Source organism: Gracilinanus agilis, chromosome 4 (genome assembly GCF_016433145.1).
Source record: "Gracilinanus agilis isolate LMUSP501 chromosome 4, AgileGrace, whole genome shotgun sequence".
In the NCBI taxonomy this organism is placed as follows: domain Eukaryota; kingdom Metazoa; phylum Chordata; class Mammalia; order Didelphimorphia; family Didelphidae; genus Gracilinanus; species Gracilinanus agilis.
Window position 1 is genome coordinate 356,794,863 of NC_058133.1, and position 24,014 is coordinate 356,818,876.

Below are 24,014 nucleotides of genomic sequence, written 5' to 3' on the forward strand. Positions count from 1 at the left end.
TAACATCACCACAATAACAATAATATCTACCTCTCGGGATTGTAATGAGAATAAAATAATATTTGTAAAGCATTCTCCACACAGAGTGCTATATATTGATAGATAGATAGAGGAATGGATGGATAGAAAGATAGATAGAAATTTAGATAGATGGATGGATGGATGGACAGATGGATAGATGGACAGATTGAGAAAGATAGATAGATAGATAAATAGATAGATAGATAGATAGATAGATAGATAGATAGATAGATAGATAGATGAATGGATGGATGGATGGGTGGATGAATGGATAGATGTAGAGATAGATAGATAGATAGATAGATAGATAGATAGATAGATAGATAGATAGAGCGAGCCATACTAGCTAGAACTAGAACTGGTAATGATAATAAATCACAGAGAAGGTACTTCTCTCTTCATTGGCAGTTTTCTCATCTAATATCTTTAAAGCACTTTGCATGTAGAGCACCAGAAAAATACTATTACTACTACTACTATTAATAATGATGATGATGAGGATGGTAAACAATAGTAACAAGAAGAAGAAGAAGAAGAAGTTGTCAAGGAGGTCCTTCTCCGGAAATTGGCAGAGTTTCCTCATTGAAGTTTCTTAGACCAATGAACTCACTGGTTTAGTCCCCATCCCTGTCTCTAGTAAGTCTATGACAGCATCACCAACAACATGCTACATGACGTTAATAGTCTTGGAAGAAACCTGAGCAGCCGACATGAAAAGCCCCACACAAGGAGAGCCTACCTCAGGGATCAGACGTCTCTTTTTCACACTAGGTAAAATGTCTTGTTGGCCCCCATGGCCATCATTCCCAGTTGGCTTCCGCTTGCTGGAGTCCTGAAGGGAAGTAAAAGAGCCATCCAATGGGGGCTTCTCTGAAGCCCTAGAAGTCACAGAACAGTCCAGCACAGCATCCCCAGCTTCTGTCTCCACTTTCACAGGATTATTTTTTATTACTGTCATGGAGGAAATGAAGAAGAACACGAAAAGCTTAGCCATATTCTCTTAAGTGCCCTTTAATGTCATCTAATGGAGAACAATTTCTTTTTTTTTTTAATTAATAGAATTTTTTTCCAGCTATCTCAACATCTTCCTTCCCATCCCCACACCAAAGAAAACATCATCACAGCAAAAAAATTTTGATACAAAGCTATTTCTTTCTCTCTCTCTCTCTCTCTCTCTCTCTCTCTCTCTCTCTCTCTCTCTCTCTCNCTCTCTCTCTCTCTCTCTCTCTCTCTCTCTCTCTCTCTCTCTCTCTCTCTCTCTCTCAATCCTTACCTTCCATTTTAGAATCAATAATGTGTATTGGTTCTAAGACAGAAAAGAGATAAGGACTAGGTAGTAGGGATTAAGTGAATTGCCCAGGGCCACACAGCTAGGAAGTGTCGGATTTTTCTCTTATTTTGAAATATTTCAAACAGAATTCCTACTTCAATATTTCAAAAAGTCTGTGACTTTATCACAGACCAACATAAATCATCATCCCTGATACATATTTCTTACTAAGTGGATAGTCTTCATGAACTGCTGAAACCTGCAAGATAAAATTAATTAAAGGGGAAAAAAATCTATAACCAAGCACCTCTGCATTTAATAATAATAATTAACATTTAGTTTGCAAGTCATTTTACAAATATATGTGTTTCTATATAGTTGTATATATGCATATATACACACACATATAATTGTTGTGAGAACCTAATGAGATTATATACATAAATACCCTGTGAGAGAGATGCTATTGTTATCCTCATTTTATAACAAAGAAACAGGCACAGTGACTTGCCCACGGTTACACAGCTATTAAGGATCAGAGGCAGGATTTTAACTGAATGCTAAGGGAAATAACATGAAACATGTAACTATGGGAAAATATTCAAAATTTTAAAAATTTAAATAAAAAATAAAAAAATAAACTCAGTGCTAAATCTAGCATAATTCTATGTACTAAGCCACCTTGACACTTTAGCTATTCTGGTCTACAGATGGCAGGCACAGATGTTGTCACCAAATTCACGTTTAATGCTTTTCTACAAAAGGAGCTAGGTGGCACACAGTGCATAAAGTGCCAGGCCTGGAGACAGGAAGATCTAAGTTTCTGTCTACCTCAGTTTCCTCAACTGTAAAATGGAGATAGTAATAGCACCTACCTACTACCAGGGTTGTTATGAGAGTCAAATAAGATAATAACTGTAAAATGGTGAGCACAGAACCTGGCACAAAGTAAGCACTATGTAAATATTAGCTATTATTTTATTTTCCAGCTTTGTAGGACTTACATAGCTTTTGAGACCCCAGGGTCACCTATAAGTCATGATAAGCCATAAGAGTGGGGCTTCTGTGTGGGTACAATAAAGTACTTGCCCAAAACATATTTGTTAAAAAAAATTTTTTCCGTGTTTTTTTTTTTTGGGGGGGGGGGTCCAGCTAAAAATATTTTTAAATCTAGAGTATTTTACCTTCTTCTTCATCATCACTGAATTCAGATGAGTTCATCTTCTATGCCACTAAATAAAAAAATAAAACATTCATCAGAACCTAAAAACTTGCAGGACACACAGAATCAAGGGTTGGTTTTTATAGTGGTTGTTGTTGTTGTTGTTGCTTTATTTGCCCAAACCGCACAGAAATTGTTTTGGAACAACAAAGAAAAGACAAATCATCTTATTCTGACTTGTAAATTTTCACTGGGAACCAGTCCTTGTACACATACTTATGGGAGCTCTTCTCAAAGATTTTATCACAGCTGAAAATCGAAAACATCACTTTTAAGGCTGTGTGGAAATTACACTATTAAAATAAGAATTATAAAAGTCCCAAGTTTGAGTGATCTCATTTCAGTCTCTAACAAATGGACCTTATTAAATGATGGGAGTCCAGGATTTAGGGCTAACAGGGTCTTCAAGTGCAGCTAGCCTCATTCCTTCATTTTAGAGATAAGATCCAAAGAAATAAAGCAGCTTGATTAAGGGCATCATGTCAGTAAATAGCAGATGCTAGACTCCAATCCAGGTCCTACCTTCAAATTTGGTACAATATGATAAAATTGGATTAGAAAGGTTATAGTCATTGTAGACCAGAGCTGGCCACATGTAACTCTTAAATTTCAATAAGTAATGGTAGAGGTTAAAAATAATATATCCTAAGAGACCTAAAAATATCACAATGCAGAGACAACACAGATTTCACATGTTCCAATGAATAAAAGGATAAATAATGTATATTTCTTAGTTTGATTCATGATATACTTATTTAAGTACATTGATGAGAAGTGGGAAACAGGGGGAAAGGAGTGAATTTTGACCATCTGTTTAAGATCTTACTAAAATTCTGTCTTTCCTGGCTAAGCTAGCCTTCCTTGCATGAGGCTAGCATTAAAACTCAACAATTGGGGCATCTCAACTGATACAGAGCTAAGCTTGGAGACAGTAAGTCCTAGGTTCAAATCTGACCTCAAATACTTGCTAGCATCGTGTGACTGTCACTTAATCCCAACTGCCTACCCCTTATCCTTCTTCTGCCTTGGAACCAATACATGGTATCAATTTAAAAATAGCAGTAAGGATTTAAAAAAATTTTTTTTTCAACTCAACAATCACATTTTTTTTCTTCTACAGAGAGTATCTGTCCACCCCCCAACCCAAATCACTTCCTTGCCTCAAGATTTCCCCAGCCTGAATCTTAATCAACAATTCCAGAGTCAGGGGCTTTTGGGGGGTGGAGGGAAGGCATAGGAAGATTAGAAAATGCACCTTAGGAATCCCCTTTGGGAGTATGGCATTTTATAAGCAAAAAAAAAAAAAGATAAGGTTTTCTTGATCCCAAAGAACAGAAAAATTCCAACTGACATTTCTCATAAATTATCTGCTTTAGGGCTATCTATTGCTCTCAGGTTCAAGTTTGGCTAAGATTCAGTCAGGGAAAGGAAATGCAGTCTTTTAATTAAGGAGTCTACCAATTCAAAGACCTTTCACTTTCATGGCTAATCAGGAAGGAGTTAGGAGCGAATAAAGCAGCAGAACAGAGTAACACAAAGCTTCTACTTTTTTTTCCTGGAAGTAGAGGATAGCAGGCTAACAGCTATTGGGCCAGTCCTCACAGCAGAAAGGGCAAAACCTTGCCTAGTTTATGTCTTTGGGGAAGAAAGAAACATTCTGGGTAATTATTCTAATTGTGGAACATATTCACATATAAGCAAATCATACCTGTGTTGTTGACTTTTTAAGAAAATAAGGATACAACTAATTTTCAGAATAAACTTAACATAAAGGCATTCTAGCTATACTGAACAGACACACATACAAATACATATATAGATATACATGCATACACACACATATATCTTGAAGAATAAATTCTTATCTAGTTTATATGGAGGGAAAATTCTGGTTAATTTAATTATGGTGCATGGTCACATATAAATCATAACTCTATTACCAATTATTTTTAAGAGAATTAAAATACAACTAATCTTAGAAGAAATTCAACATTAAAGCCTGTTCTGGCTGCAATGATAATACACACACACACACACACACACACACCTCATATATATATATATATATACATATATATATATGCTGAAAGGTACATTCTTATCTAGTTGAAGGGGGAATATTCTGGCTAATTAGATATTCTAATTATGGTACATATTCACATACATGTAAACTATATTTGGATTATCAATTTTTTTTAAACCCTTACCTTCCATCTTGGAGTCAATACTGTGTATTGGTTCCAAGGCAGAAGAGTGGTAAGGGCTAGGCAATGGGGGTCAAGTGACTTGCCCAGGGTCACACAGCTAGGAAGTATCTGAGGCCAGATTTGAACCTAGGACCTCTGTCTCTAGGCCTGGCTCTCAATCCACTGAGCTACCCAGCTGCCCCATATCAATTGTTTTTAAGAGCATTAGAATACAACTAACTTAGAATATTGCTATCCACTCACACACACACACACACACACACACACACACACACACACACACACACACCAGCAAGAGCCACAGTCAAAGGCAGAAAGAGAGAAAGCCACAGAAATAAAGAGGAGAGAGAACATGAGTGAGGATTATGACCAGGGACAGGACTGAATGACTTGTAACTGAGCTGAAATGAGTTATCATGATGAGTTTATATCAAGAAAGGGAAGGCTATACGGCAGGAAAATTAAGGAAGAAAAAGAGTAGAGTGTGTTGCTAGGAGTAATGGCAATAGCCACCCCCGTGAAGCCTTGTAGCCAGTTTTATTTGCTATCAGAGGGTGGCTTACAGCCTCCAGTTGGCACACTGGGGATTCCTGAGAGCCCATCTCTATATGGCTTTATCTCTGTTTCACCTAGTGTGCCAACTCTTAGGAAGGTGGCCAGAGTCAAGTATGTACCTAGGCATTCCCTCTCCCAAATATCTTACGTGCTGGGATTATAATAATAATAATAGTAATAATGAACATTTTCATGGTGTACTTTAAATTCTGAAAAGTGTTTTACATATATTATCTTATTTGCTTCTCACAACAATCCTATAAGGTGGGTGGCATTAGCATTCCCATTTTATAGATGAGAAAACAGGCTGAAAACCATTAAATGCATTGCCAAGGGTCACATAAGCTAACAAATCATAGCTGTCTGAGGGCAGGAATGGAACTTGATTCTGAAGGACTTGTAACCCCCTCCCACACACACACACACACACACACACTCTCACTGGCCAGGGTTTGGTCTTTTGCAACAAGTTATTCTGTGCCAGAAGGGCCTGAGACAACTTTAGCTGATATGCCACCGACCTAAACTTCTATTCCAATCAACCCTGGAGCTGTCTTGAGAGTTCTAGAATACATATTCTTCAGTGTATCCCATATCACGGTTAATGTTATAAAACTAATTGCTTTAACATTTAACACAAGAAACTATATCCAGGACAAATAGTAAGCTATGCAACAAATTATCTTTCAGAGGTCCAAGATATACCCGACACAATTGAAATTTTTACCAAGATTGAAGGTGGAGTTTTAGTACTTCCTCTCCCATCAATCAGTAGCAATTCTCTATTGTATTTCCAGGCAAGATGAATAACCATTAGCACCCTTCAACTGAACTGCTCAACGTGTATTACAGATATTTACTAGGTAATTCTCTCAGTATCAGGCAGCAAGCTGACAGGTATTAATATTCTCATTTTAGAGGAGACAAATGCAGAGAGATTACATCATTTGCTGTGCAGTGAGTCAGTCTCCAACACAAGAAATCCAAATCTCTAGATCCCCCACCTAAAGCTGTTGGTCTGGTGGACCTTTAGGGTCCATTTAGAATGTAGGTTTTTAACCTGAAGTGCAAAGACTTTTAAAATGTGTTACGATAATTATATTTTAATAAAATCGATCTCCTTGTTAATCCAAGTATTTTATGAATTTAAAATGTTATTTTGAGAAGTCCATAGGCTTGACCAAATGTCAAAGGGGTCTATAAGAAAAAAAGATCAGGAACCTTTGACTCAGCATCTTCATCTCTGGGCAGCTGGATTGTCTACTGCTCTTGGGTAACCTTCATACAAAGTCCTATAGCTAACCCAACAAAATTGTCTAGTTATTGTTGAACGGTGAGTTGAAAGAATGCTAGATTTAGTGTCCTAGACCTAGATGTGAATCCTGTTTTTTGAGGAAGTAATTTCACCTTTATGGGCAACAAAATTTCAGTTTTCTTGTTATTAAAATGGAGGGAAGAAGGGAGGTAAAGAGCCCCTAAGGTGCCTTCCACATATAAATCTATGATATTTAAGTCATTATATCTTCCAGATATGTCATTATAATCCTGATCAAAATCACAGAAAAGATAGGGCACTAAGGCTGAAAAAAGAATTAAAGGTAATTTCTCCAGATAAAAAGGAATGTTATACTAAATGGATAACAATGTGTACACAAAAAATGAAATAACAAAAGATAGAAATGATGGAAGGAGCCTGGCAAAAAAATACAGCCTTTGCATGAACAAAGAAAGGAGTTCGCTAAGAAAATAAACAAATGGCATAGGGGAAAGAAAATGAAAGAAAGCAAAAAACTAGGATATGACTAAAAAAAGAAGACAGTGGATACTTCTACAGAATGCTAACAAGAAAGTCAATTATATTTATTTGTGGTTCTTCTGTGCTATTTCTCTGTTGGACACATTGTAGAATGGCTACTGTGGGGCTAGGGAGGCACACTGTGATTGACAGTACTGGGATTGGAGTCAATATTGTTGCATGATGTCTCTGTAGGGAATATGACTTGAGGAACAAACAAGAGACATATTTTCTGTAAAGCTACTGCAGCAAGCAATTTAGCACCTGAATTTGGAACCCCCCAGTGATAGAAATGTCAGAGAATGATGAGGAGAACAAACACCTGAGTCACCCTACAGACCAGGAAAAATGGAGGGAGAGGAACCAGAAAAGCTCAAAGGGGAGAGAAGGAGGCTGTCGTGTTTCCTGTGGTATTAAAAAGCTTCCAGATTGCATCTATTTTAGAAAACATATCCATGTTCATTTATATAATGTCAGATGTTGAAGTTTCCCACAGCAGCAACCCAGAGCCCACTGTCCATTTCCTCCCAGACAGCTAACAAGAAGTATTTCTTTCTGGGTTGGGCAATAAAGTTGAATCATTTTCCAGGAGTCCAGTTTTCAAGTTCTTGAAAACTCCAATTTGTGTTTTTTTTTTTTAAGTCAGACTGCATCTGAAAATGTATGACTCTGAATCCTGAAGTTCCTCACCTCTCTCTCAAGAGATGAGTGATATATTTCATCTTGATTCTATTGGGAAAGTGATTTATCATTGTATTGATTGCAATTTGAAAGCCAGTTGGGAATAAGCAAACCTTTATTAAGTACCTACTATGTGCCATTGTAAATACAAAAAAATAAACAAAAAACAGTTCTCTCTCCTTCAAAGTTGGTTTTCTCTATAATGTCATCACTGTATAAATTGTTCTCCAGTTCTGCTCACTTCTCTGCATTAGTACATAAAGATCTTTCCAGTTTCCCCTGAAATTTTCCATTTCATCATTTCTTAAGGCACAATGCTATTTCATTACTTTCATATACCACAATTTGTTTGGCTTTCCCTAATAGGAAGACAGGCTCTTTTTCCAATTTTTGGATCCCAGGAGGAGAACAGCTATAAATATTTTTGTTCATAGAAGTCTTTCCCTTCTTTGATTTCTTTGTGGTATAGGTATTGACTTTTTAAAATTGCTGTCAATTACTCAGTTACCCTCTCCCCCAAAAAAACACTCTTTTGTAACACACACAAAAACAAAACAACACACTAGCCTCGTCTGACAATATACATCTCATTTTACATCTTCAGTCCACCATTTCTCTCCTAGTATGGTTTCACTATCATTTCTCTTGAGTTAAGATTAATTTAAACTGACTTGACAAGGAGATAAGAATTTAGGAATCAAGGAGCTAAGCAGAAACAAATGAACAACCACAAAAACTGCCTCTTTGTCTTTAGGATTTCTTTTATTGGGTAAGCAGGTATCATCTCTAGGCTTGGCAATACCAGTCCTACAGCAAGCAGAAGGTCCACTGACCAGCAAAGCTTCTCAATGTATTTCCTTTCATCTCCATATGGCATGGTTTTCTTTGTTTTTAAAGTCAATTCTGTCCATGTGTTATCACACAGAGAAATTACAAGGAATAGTGTGTATGTGGGTGAGACATCCATTTATTTATTGAGACAAGCATTTTGAACAGCGCCTGCAGTGCTCACAGAGACACTTTGACAAGGTTGCTCGATTAGCAAGAACAAAATACGCCATCCACAATCACCGATTTGACTCCCAGAGAACACATTCACTATGGTCATGATGAGATAAAGAGAGGGAATTGAATATTATTATGTCCTCTCCATATTTCTTAGCAAGATCTTCTGCCTAAGTAATCATTCCCATCCTCAATTAGTTATATTTTGGGATTTCATTATGAATGGAAAATTAGATACCCAAATACCTAACATACCATAGAAATCCTTTTTCCTTTCAAAACTAAGGTCTGTCTTGCTGAAGAGGGAACTGAAAAAATATCAACGACTAAGATGTTGGTATGATTTTCATTTCACAGTTGTGTGTTAAATTGTGTATCTATGTATTGTGGGGGGAGGTTTGTCTCTATTTTGACAATCTTTCTCTAATATCCATATGAGAAAAATCTATTCCTCCCTCCATGCACAGTAAACCTTGTTCTACTTTGACTCCTTTCCCCCCTGAGAAGTAGTTACTTCACTGAGACACAAATCCCTTAAGTCCCTCAAACTGTCTCTAATAAGAATCAGATAAATTAAAGAGTCCAAAATGAGAAGGGATTGGCTCATTGCTTTGAATTAAATGTCCACAGGTTCTAAGTAGCTGAACTGCTTATCTGTGGATCATATTAAAAAAAAAAAAAAAGTATTACTCTCTTGTGGTTAATTTAACTAGTGAAAATGCTCGTTATTTTTGACCAAAGATTCTATGTAGCTTCAGGCAAGGCTGCTGACTTTAGTACAGAAAGTTACCAGCTTAAATCTTGCTGAGTTGTTTAAAAAAAAACAAAAGCTAAAAATTCCACTCTTCTCTCTGACTTCTGCTTAGATTGCTTATTTTTCTAAGCAAAGTAGCGAGGGGAAAAGAGGGCAATATCAAACAAAAAGTTTTGGTATATAATACAAACAAACCAAGTTAGAAGGGAGGGAAAAAAACTACAACTCAAAAGGTCAGTTATTAGACATACTTAAAAGCCAATTGCAAGGGATTGTTTTGTTTCAACTGGCAATTTGAAAAACAGCTCTGTTTGGTGGATGCCACATCTTGCTAGTACTTATATACAAAATGATGAGATTCATTTAAGTAGAACACTAGGAATTCTAAGAGGAACAAGTTAAGAAAGGGATGTGCACTCCTAGTATGGGAAATGATCAGCACAAAGGCACCTAGATTGGAGATGGAATTGTGTATATGTGCATGTGTAACAACAAAGTACATAAAAATAAGTATAAGTACTAAACCTAGAAAGATAGGTTGGGGGCAGATTTATGAAGAGCTTTAATAACAAAGACAGGCATTTTTATTGACCACAGAAGCAATAAGGAGTCCCTGCAGTTCAGTGATAAGACCTGTTGATGCTACTTTCACAACATCTCTTGCATATGCCCCCTGCTTTCCTCTGACACTATCACCAAAGAGAAGACTACAGCAATAATCCAGGCCTGAGGTGATGAGAACCCAGAGCAGCTTATCATTCATTCAACAATTAAATCATCTTCCTAAAGAGCAGGTCTAACCTTGTCATTCCACTCATCAATAAATCCCAGTGGCTCCCACTGCCTCCAGGATGAAATATAAAATCTAGTTTGGCATCCAGCATTCCCTTGTCCCTTCCTACCTTATCTTTCCAGTCTCCTTTACCCCTAGCTCACGTTTATATATTCTACAATCTGTTGACTCTGGCCTTTTTACTATTTATCACTGAAAGACTCCCCTCCTGATTCTGTGTATTTGTACTCATTCTCCACGTCTAGAATGTTTTCCTTCTTTGTCTCCACTCTCAAGTTTTCCTGGCTTTTCTTTTTCAAAAAAATATTTTATTTTTCCTGTAATTACATGTAAAATAATTTTTATATTAAAAAAAAATCTTTTCTGAGTCCCCAATTTTCTTCCTCCCTTCCTGGTAAGCAATTTTGGCTTTTTTAAAAGTGTCAGCTAAAATCCTACCTACTGCAAAAAGCCCTTCTTGATCCTCAGTGTTATTGCCTTCCCTTTTAAAGTAATCTCCAATTTATCCAGTATATATCTTGTTTGTACATAGTTGTTTGAGTATTGTCTCCCTATTAGATCGTAGATTCCTTGACAGCTGGGACTATTTTTGCCTTCCATTGTATCTACAGCTCTTAGCATAGTGCCTGGCAAGGATAAGGGCTAAATAAATGCCTGCTGACTTAATTTGACTTATTGAGCAAAGGGATAATATAAGAGGGCAGCTAGGTAATTTAGTGGATGGAGAGCCAGGCCTGGAGTCTGGAGCTCCTGGATTCAAATATGACCTCAGACACTTCCTAGCTGTTTGACCCTGGGCAAGTCACTTAACCCCCATCACCTAGCCCTTACCACTCTTCTGTCTTGGAACCGATACACAGAGTTAATTCTAAGACGGAAGGAAAGGGTTAAAAAAAAAAAAGGCAATATGACCAGGCCTGTGCTTTGGGAATATCACTTTGGAAGCTGTATGGAAAAAGAATTAATGCAAAGAGAACAATTAGGAGACTATTAAAAATGATCCAGTTTGGAGGTGATAAAGAGGAGAAGAAACAATGAATTTGAGAATTTCAAGGAATACAAGGAACTCAGAAAAATCTGAGAAGTTTCTTGGGAAGATGCAAAGAACCAAAAGAACAATACATACTCGGGAACACAAAAAGGCATCGAAACTGAGAAGGATGACAAGTCTATCCTTGACTCCAGAATTTAGGGTGAAGCATACCCCTCTACTCTGGGTGAAGAGGCAGTGAGTTAGAACTGTGGAATGAGGCATATACCTCCTATATCAGGCACAGAGAATGAGTGCATTTGTTTTGCTTCATTATACTTCCTACTGGAAGACGGGGAGGAAGTTAGTGGAAAATGACAGTGGTATTTAAGAAAATTAATATAAACTTTCAAAACTTTTTAGAAGAGCAAACTGACTGAAGGAAGGAGGAGTTGGAATGATTAAACGAAGGACCAACTTCAACTTTTCAGTATGTTTATTCACTTATTAATTGGGAGTCTCCTCCTGGTTCTGCTCATTTCATTTTGCATCACATTTTCTATGTATTTCTGAAGCCATCCTGCTCATCACTTCTAAGAGCATAGTAGTATTCCTTTTTTTCCAATTATATACAACTTGTTCATCCATTCCCCAACTGTTGGTAATACTATGATCTGCCCTAATTGTTATGTAAAACTATTTGGAGTTAAATGAGAAAAGTTCTCAAAATTTTCATATCCTTTGACCTGTACTACTAGGCAGATAATCCAAAGAGGTCAAAAACAGAAAATCCTCATATATACTAAAATAGTCACAGAAGCACTTTTCCAGTAGCAAAGTACTGGAATCAAAGTAGGTATTCATTTTCTGGAAAACAGTTAAACAGTATCTGGGACATGGCAGGCAGTGAATAAATACTTATTGAATGATTGACTGATGAATGAAACTGAATGTTACTTTTGGGCAGTTAGAAATAATGAATATGAGGAATTCTAAGAAATCTGGAAACTTATATGCAGTGATGCAAAGTAGAGTTAGTCAAATGAAAAGAAGAACATATAGAATAACAGTAACATAAATGAAAAGAAGACAAATATAAAAGCCAGACTCCAAGTTGCTTTAATGATTAATTTTGGTCCTAAAGAGTAGATCATACTTTTCTCTCAGCAGAGACATGGAATAACTACAGAGGTAGAATATTACATATACATATAGATATGGTAACTGTCATTGTTTCTGATATTTTCCTATGGCACAAGGGAGAGCTCAATACTGGTTGGGTGGAAGGAAAATATCTTGAAAATGACTGATGAAACAAAAAACTTATTTCATAAAAGAAATTTGCACTGAACTAGTGGACCCAGAGGGCATAGTGCAGCTAGATAGACTCCAAAGGATACCATTAGACAGGAACCTTAGATTTAATTCGTCCATAAATTTAGTTCCCAGGCTCCAGGACTCCAAAGTCAAAGAGAATATTTTTAAAGTAGGAGACAGTTCACATACCAAGAAGCCCCAATTCATATCACCCAGGAACACTTGCCAAAAATGAGAATTTTTTTTAAAGGAAGAAAAGAAAAGCTAGGATATGTTATGCCACAAAGGAAACAAGTTTTTGTACCTAAAGGTAATTTGTCCTCAAAAGACAAGCATAATTCTTCAGGAAGCAAAAAAAAAAAAGGGGGGGGGACTTTAATGTATTAAAGTTTTAAGTTTTAAGCATCTATTTTGAGAAAACCAGAATTGGTAAAAACACAAGAATACAAAAGAAACTTTAGAAATATACTCATTAATAGCCTTTTCTTCTAAGCTCGTAGGGTCAAGAAATGTGAGACTTCCAAAAAGGTCATTTGAATATTTAAGGAAATTGTCATTTTCTAGATAGTCCTTCATATGTGATGTAACTTTAATTATTTTACTTATAATATACATAACTTTATAAAAAGGCAAAAAAAGTTGATTATATTTTCCTGTGCTAGAGGAGTAAGGAAGAAGAGGAGAAGCATGACCATGAAAGAAATGAAGGAAACCAAGGGTCACAGGATCAGAGATTTAGGGTTATAAGAGATCTTAGGGATCATCTGGTCCTGGAGTTCTATAACCGTTTATTTTTTATTTTTTTTGGAGGGGAGGGCAACATCTCTTTGGCAAGCAGTCTGATGAAAACTGTGGACCCCCTCCTCTGAATATTGTTTTTAAATGAGTAAAACAAAATATACATGATGATAAAAGAAGCCAATTACATTGAAATACAGTTATCAGAACTTTTTTTTTTAAGTTCATGGAATCCAGGTTAAGAACTATATTTCTATCCAATTCCTTCATTATATAAATGAGGAAACAGGTTCAGAGGAGTTAAGTGTCTTGCCCAACATTTCATAGACAATAAATGACAAAGCTGAGATAAGAGTTGTGCCAATATTATGCCTTACTAGAGCCCTCATCTGAGTGAGCCATACTTGTGTTCCATTATTGTACAGCCACTAAGGTAATGACATACCAATTTAACAAACTTGCACTTTTTTAAGAAAACTTGTTACTTCATGTTTAAATTATAAGTGCAGGTAATAAAACATGCAAATTCTAAGGTTTTTCTACTGATATATCTGCCATAAAGAAAATCGAGAACAACAAAAACATATTTTAACATTACCAATGTATGACATTTTTATTTCTTTATCAGATTCCTTTCTTCTCTAGGATTAAATTATCTTTGTTTTTCTTTAACCAATTATACATACAATGCTATGTTGATACCATAAACCATATTCTCTTTAGACAATGTTTCTAATACCTAGAGAACCTTGCAAACAGAAATGAAATAATAAATATCTATTATTTGGGGGAAAATATTGTTTTAAATATCTAAATTTATTTAATATTAAATTTACTTAATATTTAAAATGTAATTTAAATTTAAAATATTAAAATATTAAATTATTTTAAAATTAAATTTTAATTTAATTTTTAATATTAAATGTTTTAATTTAAAATTATTAAATATTAAAATATTGTTTTAAAACATTCTTAATCAAGGTGCTCATTCTCAATCTGGTCCTTACAAAAGACAATGATAGGACTAACAAATACCATCTACAAAGCTTCCTACATCTACATTTCTCTATTTGGTAAGAAGAAAAGAGACAAGGTCAGATGCTAAGACCATGTAACACCTATAGTAATCAGCAGAGTAAATAGAGTGGTCAGGACACTTGCCTCCACATTTGGCCCCTGACACTACCTGGATAATCCTGATCAGAGAGGCAGTCATCCATGGAGTATATATAGAGGAGAGAACACTGGCTCTAGAGGCAAGACCTGAGTTCAAATACTATACCTGATACTTGGCAAGTCAATTAAACAATCTTGGGTCTGGGCCTCAAGTCTTCTCATCTGCAAAACGAGATGGTTTTATCTCTACTTCTCTGTGTCCTTCAAAAAGACAATTCACTAAAAGTGTGCCTTACAGGTCTGTAGTGGTAAAAGAGTTCCCTACAGAGATGAAATCACAGCTCTGATCAAATCTTTCTCCCTATCATACTGTCTCATCTTGGGATAGACAGGCAGTTATACAGCAACAACAGAGCACCCCACACCTCAGACCCAACCCCTTGAAGTCCCAGGCTCTGGCATCACTCCACAATGAGGACTGGAAGTCCATAGTGCTTGGACCTTTCAAGCCTGCACTGTGGTAAGACCTAGCCCCAGAGCAAAATAGTTCATAGTGCTGAGTTCTGCAAGCCATCAGCAGAGGAGACAGAATCATCAGCTTTCAGAATTCCCAGTCCACAGACAAAAAAAAAAAGGCTGGAAAAATGGGCATACAGCAAAAGAAACACCTAACCCTAGAAAATTTCTGTGGTGACAAAGAGTGAAGCACAGCAATAACAGGGTATGGTAAGACCCAAGCAACCACACGCAAAACTTTAAAAGAAAAAGTGAAATTGGTCTCAAGCTATTCAACTCAAAAATAATTCAAAAATTAAATAATACAGGGGCAGCTGGGTATCTCAGTGGATTGAGAGCCAGGCCTAGAGATAGGAGGTCCTAGGTTCAAATCCGGCCTCAGACACTTCCCAGCTGTGTGACCCTGGGCAAGTCACTTGACCCCCATTGCCTACCCTTACCACTCTTCCACCTATAAGTCAATACACAGAAGTTAAGGGTTATTAAAAAAAAATTAAATAATACAGGTCAAAGAAAAGTGAGGAAAAGAAATGAAAGCAATGCAGAAAGAAAATAACAGATTAAAAAGCCAAAATTGGTCCACTGGAAAAAGAGATGCAAAAAGCCAATGAAAAATTGGAAGTGACTTACTAGAAAGAGGCCAAAAAAATCCAACGAAGAAAAGAGTTCCATGAAAAGTAGAATGGACTAAATGGAAAAGGAAGATCAAAAGGTCATGGAAGAAATTCATTCTTTAAAGATCAGAATTAGGTAAATATTTGCACTGAATCAAAGATTTAGAGCTAGGAAATTCCTTAAAGATCAGTTATTCAAGAATCTTCATTTATTTAAAATGTCTTTTTTTATTAATGTCATTCTAAAAATACCACCATAATTTCCCACTAGCATCTCCCTACCCTCCCAGAGATATTTTCAAATATTTTCAAAGCCAAAAAAATAAAAGCAATCTTAATATATCTTTGAAGTCTGAAAATATGAAATGTACCAAACTTGTAGACTTTTCATCCTTGCAAAAAGGTTAGATAGGAGCATCTTTTTATCTCTTTTTTCAGCCATACATACTTTTTCTAAGTCTGCAAAATTCACTTTTGATTTTTTTCTTATGCTTATTCTTTCTGTTTACATTGTTGCAATAATAGTGTATATTTTCTTAGTTCAGCTTCCTTCATATGCTTCAGTTCATATAACTCTTTCCACTGTTTTCTATATGTCATGTTTATCATTTCCTAAAAAGATATCTCATTTTATTCATGCTTCACAATTTGTTTATCCATTCCTTGATTGGTAGGCATCTTCCCTGATTGTAATTTAATTTCTATTATTACCGCTTATTTTGTTATATAAAAATGCTGTCTGTTTTTGAAGACTTATTTTGTGGCCTGTAAACTTGGTGTAACTATTATCTCATTTAGTATCCTTGGTGATTCCTTAGAATCTTTTAAGTAAAGTATCATGTCAGGAAACAGAAATAGTTTTAACTCCTCTATGTATTTTAAAGCCTTTAATTTCTTTCTTTTGTCTTAATTGCTATTACTAGCATTTCCCAAAATATATCAAATAATAGTGGAGAGAGTAGACATTCTTGCTTTACTACTACATTTGTTGGGAAAGTTTCTGGTATGTCCTCAGTGCATATGATGATAGCATTTGGTTTTAGACAAATGCTTTCTCATACGGTCCTTCAATGCCTATAGTTGGCAGGGTTTTCAACATAAAAGAGTATTGTACTTTGTCAAAGGCTTTTTCATATGGTTTGGGTATTATCTCTGGTATAAGTCCAAGTTGGTCAAAATTTCTTGGATGAATTACTGTTTATAATTTATTAAAATATTTACTGTTTACAATTTTTGGATAGAATTCATTAACTATATTGTTCTACAGTTCTCCTGTGCTTTATCCATCCTTAGCTTAAAGTGTTAGGGCTATATCTGACTCACAAAAGGAATCTGGTAGGGTTCTTCCTTTCTCAATTTTTGTAGTATTGCTACTAACTGTTCTTGAAAAGTCTGAGAGAATTCTCCTGTGAACTCATCGGAACCAAGACTTTTTGGGATGTATTTTTGATATACCTTTACAATTAGTTCTTTCTTTTTCTGATATTGGATTATTTAAGATCTCTATCTGGACTTCTGTTTGGTATTTTATATATTTTAAAGTATTTCTCTATTTCTTTGTATTACCGACTTTGGTAGCATTTAACTGTGTGCAGTAAGTACTGATGATTAATTATTTGTTCTACTTTTACCTTGATTTCACTTTGTTCATTTGTTATTTTGTTGATTTTATTTTCTTCCCTCTTTTAAAAATCTTATTGGTTAAAGGTTTATCAGTTTTATTAGTCTTTTCAAAGAAACAGATTTTTGTTTTATCATTTCTATATTTTTTATTTCAACTTATCTTTCTCTTTTCATTTGTAATATTTCTCTCTGCTTCTTTTACATATTTGTTAGCTTTCTAATTTAGAAAAATAAATATTTAGTACATTAATTCTCTCTTCTAATTTTTTAAAACTTATGTTTGTAGGGATATAGTTTTTTCTCCGAGAGGACGGCTTTAAGTATATCCTAGAAGTTTTAACATAACCATAGTATTTGTTTTTTGTTCTTTGAGTCACTCATCATTTAGAGTTCCATTTTAGAATCTTTGAGTGGATTTTTTTTCTTTCTACTCCCTGAACTAACTACTATTTATATTTGTAGTCTACAAATGAAAGATATTTACATTCTGCCTTTTTACATTTGTTTGTAATATTTCTATACCTCAATACATAGTCAAATTTTTTTAAAATTTCCATGTGGTACTAAGAAATAGTTATTTTTTACCATCCATGTTTAGAAGACACCATAAGTCATTAGTCTCCAATTTCTCCACTGTTCAACTCTATTTTTCTTTTATCTTTCTGTTCTATTTGTCCAAACAAACAGGATATTAAAATCCCCTGCCACTAAAGCACTACTATCTATGTTCTTATAATTCAACTAAATTTTCCTTTATGAATTTAGATGCTAAAACATTTGGAACATAAATTTTGATACTGAAATTAATTTGCTATCTATATGTAATGAATGAAATTCTTCAGAGGCTGTATTTTTAAATGTTAAAAGGTTAATTTATTAAAAATGGACCACTTATTATACTCTACTTAGCCAAGGGCTCCCTTCTGTCCAGAAGAGATTCCTTAGAACTCTGGAAGTAGGTGAGAAATCCGGACTTGCCAGCAGAGTCGAGAGAAGTCCAAGCAGCTGGATTCCCGCTTCCAGAAGAGCCAGACTAACTCTCTGGCAAGTCAATATATACCCCCTCTGACATCATCATCTTGTCCCTCCCCAGAACATTCTAAGAGGTTTCCCATTGGAACCCAAAAGACTTCCTCCCAGGAAGTAATGGGTCTTACAGACATCAAGATACTCCTCTTCTTCCCCACCAGGTGGTGGCTGCCCAGTGCATTTACATACTCTTCCCTGCATGGCAGCTGCCTAGCTGATTTAATTACCTCATCTCTTCCAATGGGTCAAGTGGTTACTTGGGCAGTTCATTATCTCATTATCTCTTATAAAGACAAAAATATCTAGACAAAAGAATATAACCTCAGAGAGGGTCAACTTGAGTTTTCAGCTCTGAAATCAAACTGAGTTTTACAATCAAAAGGTTTTGGGGGGAACAAAGGGGTACAATTTAATTTTAATCTTCCACACATGGCTCCTTTTGGCATAATTTAGTTTCCTTATTTATCACTTTTTATATTTGGCAAACCACTTCCAGTGTCTCTGGCAAGAAAATGCCAAATGGGATCATGAAGAGTTGGACAGCCTGAAAACGAATGAATAGTAAGATAACAAGAACTCTTACTTTTTTTAATTCACCTGATGCACAATTTTGTTCTAGACCCTCATTTTTATTCTATATATCTCATTTTCTAGGTATGTTGCTTATAAGCATTAGATTGTTGGATTTTGTTCTCATCCCATCTGACACTTTTTCATTTTATTAGGCTGTTTAATCCATTTACATTTAAACTTGAGAGTCAGATTTATGTTATCCTCTATATGTACCTAATTTTTTTTCCCCTTTAAAATTGGGACTTTTTTTGCCCACTTCCTCTAAATACAGTACTTTACCTCTTCAGTTATTCTAGTTTAAAATACTTAAGGTCATCCTATTCCTATTCAAAAATCTCTTCCCTCTCTCTATTTACCCCTTTCCATAATTTAGGAATTTTGCTTACTTACATGTTTCTTTTTCTTTCTTCCTTTTATCTAGTTCTCAAAAACTTACCCTCTTTTTTTTCCACTAAGTCATATAAAATTCCCCTTCCTCTCCTCCTCTTCAACTTTTGATTTTTTAAATTTTAGTACCTTTATCTAAAAAAGATTTCTTTCCTTCATTCTCTTTATTAATTTTTTCTATCTATTCCAATTTTTTGATTCATGACTTTTATACTTATTCCTTCTTTTGTCTGTCATCTTCATAGATTTAGTTTCTTAGATACCTATTTTAAGTTCCCTCTTTTAAATTCCAATTAATGCCCTGTAGACCATTCCTCCCTTCTCTTTTTTCTGTTGCACTTCAATCTTAGAAATAGCAATTTCTTGAGAAACACAGAAGAAAAACAACTGCTTGAACACATGGGCTGTTGGGGATATTATTGGGGATATAGACAACTCTAGTCCAACTTTCAATAATATGGAATTAGGTCTTGATCAATGATACGTATAAAACCCAGTGGAATTGTGTGTCAGCTAAGGGGAGTTAGGGGGAATTAGGGGAGAGAGAAAGAATATGAAATATGTAACCAGGAGAAAATATTCAAAAAAATAATTTCAACAAAAAAAGAAATATCAATTTCTTGCAGGTGATGGGATAGAAGTATTGCCTCTATCATAGAAACTTTCCTATATCCTTGACAGTGCAGTTCATTTCTATGCTTGGCCCTGCTCTGATCCCCAGTAAATTTTTTCCCCACATTTGCCATGAAATCTTCCCTCTTGGTTCATGAACACCTACTCTACTCTTCTGGGTGTCAGTTTCCCCCAGGAACTCTGATTCCCTTTCTCCTAAGGCAGAATGAGTGGTCTCTCTAAGAACTAAATCTCTATAGATTATACCCCTCTTAAGATATCCATTTCCTTTTATAGAATGCATGAGAATCCTGCATGAGAATATTCTTCCATGAGATTCCCTCCCATGACTGAAATAAGATTTAATCTCCCCCACCCTTTCAATTCCTCCCCTGTGCCCCTTTGCTCATTCTCTTGTAGGTCCTCTTCTTTCTGAGAAGAGCATAGGAGATATTTTCCTTTCATTGTAAACCTCTGACTTGATTAGGGCATATCATATATTGCTACCTTTTCCCTTCCCTTCTCCCTTTTATGTGCCCTTCCATTCTGCAACTTAATTCCACAACAAAACAACAACAACAAAAAACATTGATTTACCTATAAGAAAATTGTTATGAGGTTTGGTCCATAGTGTTTAGTCAATTTCTCCACCTTATTACTTCCATCCAACTTCATTTGTAAACTGTCTCCTTTTGTATTTTTAGAAATTTCTTAATACACTCTATTATTTTATTGTTATTAATATCATATGTGTCTTCCTCTTGTTTTATTCCACCACTTTCTCCCGTTCCTGGTGTAATTTATTTAGCTGCTTCCTTACTTAATATATTTGTTTGCTTTTCTTATATTTTAGTTGGTTAAGGTGTTTGCAAAGCAAAAAAAAAAAAATGTTCAGGTATGGTTTTCTTTCTAGAGATGTGTGAATGCTTCTTTTTATTAAATGTCCATCTTTTTGCTTTGATAGTTTGTAAGATATTTCATCTTGGGTTACATTTTGAGTTTTTTTAGTATTTGGAACACATTATTGCACTCTGTCCTGAAATTTCCAGTGGGTACAGAAGAACCTTATTCCTTTCTTTGTAGTAGAAAGGTTTTTACCCAGTCAATTGAAGAATTTGTTATTGATCACTGGAATTATTAAATGTAACCACTATGTGCTTTGGACTCTGCAACATGGAATATTTTTCCAGAGAGAATCTGTTTCACCTGGTTCTTTGTTTTCTATATTCAGAAGTTCCAGTCAGTTTTTTGTTTTTGGCATTACTTCTAATATTATGATGTTCATGAATTATTGTCCTGTTCTTCTGGGAGACCTATAATCTTAAAATTACCTCTATAAATTCACTCTTTAAGATGAATATATTTTGCTTATATGACGTTCATGTTCTCTCTTTACATTATTGCTTTTACTTTCTTTCTGTATATTTGCATTACCAAGCAGTTGTTCTGTCTTTTGCATCTTCATTAAGGTTTGCTACCATGAACTCAATTTTTTTCATTCTGCTAATTATATATGCTATACAGGATATAAATTCTCCTTTCACAATTCTTATTTTTCTTTTATAGCACTTGGGAACGTCTTACTATGGCTCCAGGTTCTCATGGGAACCTATAGGGTACTTTACCTTGTCAGGAGTTTATTCATTTTTTTGTTTTGTTTTGGAATATTTATTCATATATGATTTAGCTGATCTGGAAGTCACATTCCCTTCTGTGTAATATCTTTCCCATTGGTTTATCTGTCCAGGATTCTGTCTGGCTCACCGGAGATAAAGCCTTTTCTTGGGACTTGTCTTACTGGGTAGGAGAAACAGATAAATGAGAATATCAACTCCAGGAAGAACACTAAGCTATCCCTGGGGTTTCTAAATAGCTAGGAGAGCTTCTAAACTTGAGTCAAATGCAAAAATACACTTGCCAAGGAGCAGGTAGGGAGCAGAGTGGACAGAGGACCAGGCTGGGAGGTGGGAGGATCTGGGTTCAAATCTGACCACAGACACTTCCAACTGTATGGCCTTGGGCAAGCACTTAACCCCAAAGATGGATACTTAGTATTATTCTGAGAAGATAAGTTAAAAACAACAACAAAAAAGAATATACTTGTCAAAGGACTCTCCAGGGAAAGAGGCCTACTAAGCCTCTATGTGAAAAGATCTTTAAGGGATGAGTCAGTCAATTAGATGGTATCTAGGGTTTGGTTTCTTCTATAGATAGGAATTTAAAAAAAAAACCAGGACAAAATTGTTCCCACAGAATTCAGCCCCTTCTTTAGGCTTTGAATTCTGAAGGGCTGAGTTAAACATGTAATCATGTAACGGGACCTATCCGGATTACCTTGCACGGACGCCATCCAGAAAGCAGAGAACACGTGCATAGGCTTCTCCTTGCCTTGTCTGTCTCCAGCTCTCAAATCCATCTTTCCATCCTCTCCCTGTGGTAGACCTAGTCTTCTACTCAAAGCTCTGCCCATTGCAGTGACTGAATCCTACTGAGAGTGCTCTACTGAGGAAAATCAGCCTGGTCTTTCTTTTAACTTCATTTTTTTTAGTGCTCTGGTTGAGTGGAAAAGACATACTTTTTATACCATAAAAAGGGGGCCCCCCACACACACAAAATCAATAACTGATCCATGTGTCTACTTTCTCATTTCTATAAAAGCTTTCCTATAATGTTTTATGTACATACTGAGTAAGATGATATCTTTGATATGAAAATTTGAGAAGGGAACAAATTTTCACAGGCAATTTTCTATAATAGACCACATATTTTTGGTCGCACAGTTAAATAAAAGATAGAGAATGAACAGTCAAAAAAAAAAAAAAGAAAGAAAGTAGAGAACATGGTTCTGGTGCCATAATGAACCAGGGAGAAGGGACAGACTTCCTCCCTTGCCCTCTTTGACCCTGGCTCCCAGAAATGGGCAGGGGGGGTGGGGTGGGGGGTGGTTCTGTCCTGTTTCATTTGGCCCAGGTTTCAGGTGTCAAGGTAATCCCCACCAGGCTCAAGCATCCAAATAATGGCGACCTCCAAAGGGGATGGTGGAGTCAGTCCTCTAGAAATCTGGAGAAACTGCAGTGCACGGGACTTGAGCCCAAGAGGGATTTTGGACTTGGAACCAGAATGGAACGTTCCACAGGAACCAAAGGAATAGGCACCAGGCCTAATCCCTCCCCAGAGACTAAGGAGGTGGGAGACAGGGAGGAGGAAGGGTGTGAGGGGATGAAGTCTCTCTTTTTGTGATTACACCTACGGAAGCACACGTATATTCCTTGGTAATGCCTCTAGTTTTACACACACGGTTCACCTTCTGTTCTTCCTGGCCTCATCTGTGGGATCAGGCCACCCCATGATAATATTCTCCATAGGCTAGCTCGCTGGGGAGGCCCTGGCAGAAGAGGAGGACGTACTGAGTGCTTTGGCAGAGGAGGCCCACGGCAGGGAACTGCCGCCAAGCATCATGGAAAAGGCCATCCTGGGCCGGAGCCCGGGGGGACAGAGGAGGCTCCTTGTCCTCCAGCTGCCAGGAGCTCAGCTTTGAAGTCAGCCTGACAAAGACAGAGGCAAAGGGATGGAGCTGGAGAAGTAGAGAAAGTCCCAGAACTGCTGCTATTGTGCTGTGTCCGTGCCCTGCCTTCTTGAACTCTCCTTATGTCCTCTTCATTTCTAACACCAAAAGTAAATGGCAATGTGCCGTGATGTTAAAGTCCAATTACTTTGCTTCATAATAAAAAATAACACACTTAAAAGTTCACTGGGGGAAGCTAAAGGCAGAAACAATCTTTGGTAGAAAGCAGTTAGTTATGCTCTAAATTATACTCACAAGTAGAGACAAGATCGTTATTTCTGTCAAATCATATCATTCCAACTTGGAGCATTTGAAGTATTTATGCCACAGGTAAAAAAGTTCCAAACATTAGAAAAAAATAAAAAACAAAAAACAAGTGATTATGAAAGTAAATATATTACTTGAGAATTTTTTCATTTCATAATTTTTACTCAATTGTTGGTCACTGACACTGGAACAAGGCTTAAAAGTATTTTAAATCAGGGGTAAAAAAGATTTCTGAAATACTCAGCCATGTGTGAATAAGAGATTAAAGCTGTACTTTGCAAACCATGCTAGGAAATACCATTTTCTTGTAGTTGCTTCAAAGAATATGCCCATGTAATTTATTAGTAATTAAAATTATTTTTAAGATGAAATGGTATCTCAGAA

General features: G+C 36.0%; 1 protein-coding gene across 1 annotated transcript in view; it reads right to left on the minus strand.

Annotated features, from left to right (window-relative positions):
* Positions 1-2,512, minus strand: part of BEND3 (BEN domain containing 3) — a 32,136-nt gene extending 29,624 nt beyond the window's left edge. The window contains exons 1-2 of the mRNA XM_044674305.1: positions 2,476-2,512; positions 761-972 (exon numbers count right to left, since the gene is read on the minus strand). Coding sequence (XP_044530240.1) covers positions 761-972; positions 2,476-2,512 — 249 coding nt within the window. The remainder of the gene's footprint in view (positions 1-760; positions 973-2,475) is intronic.
* Between the last annotated feature and the right edge of the window lie 21,502 nt (positions 2,513-24,014).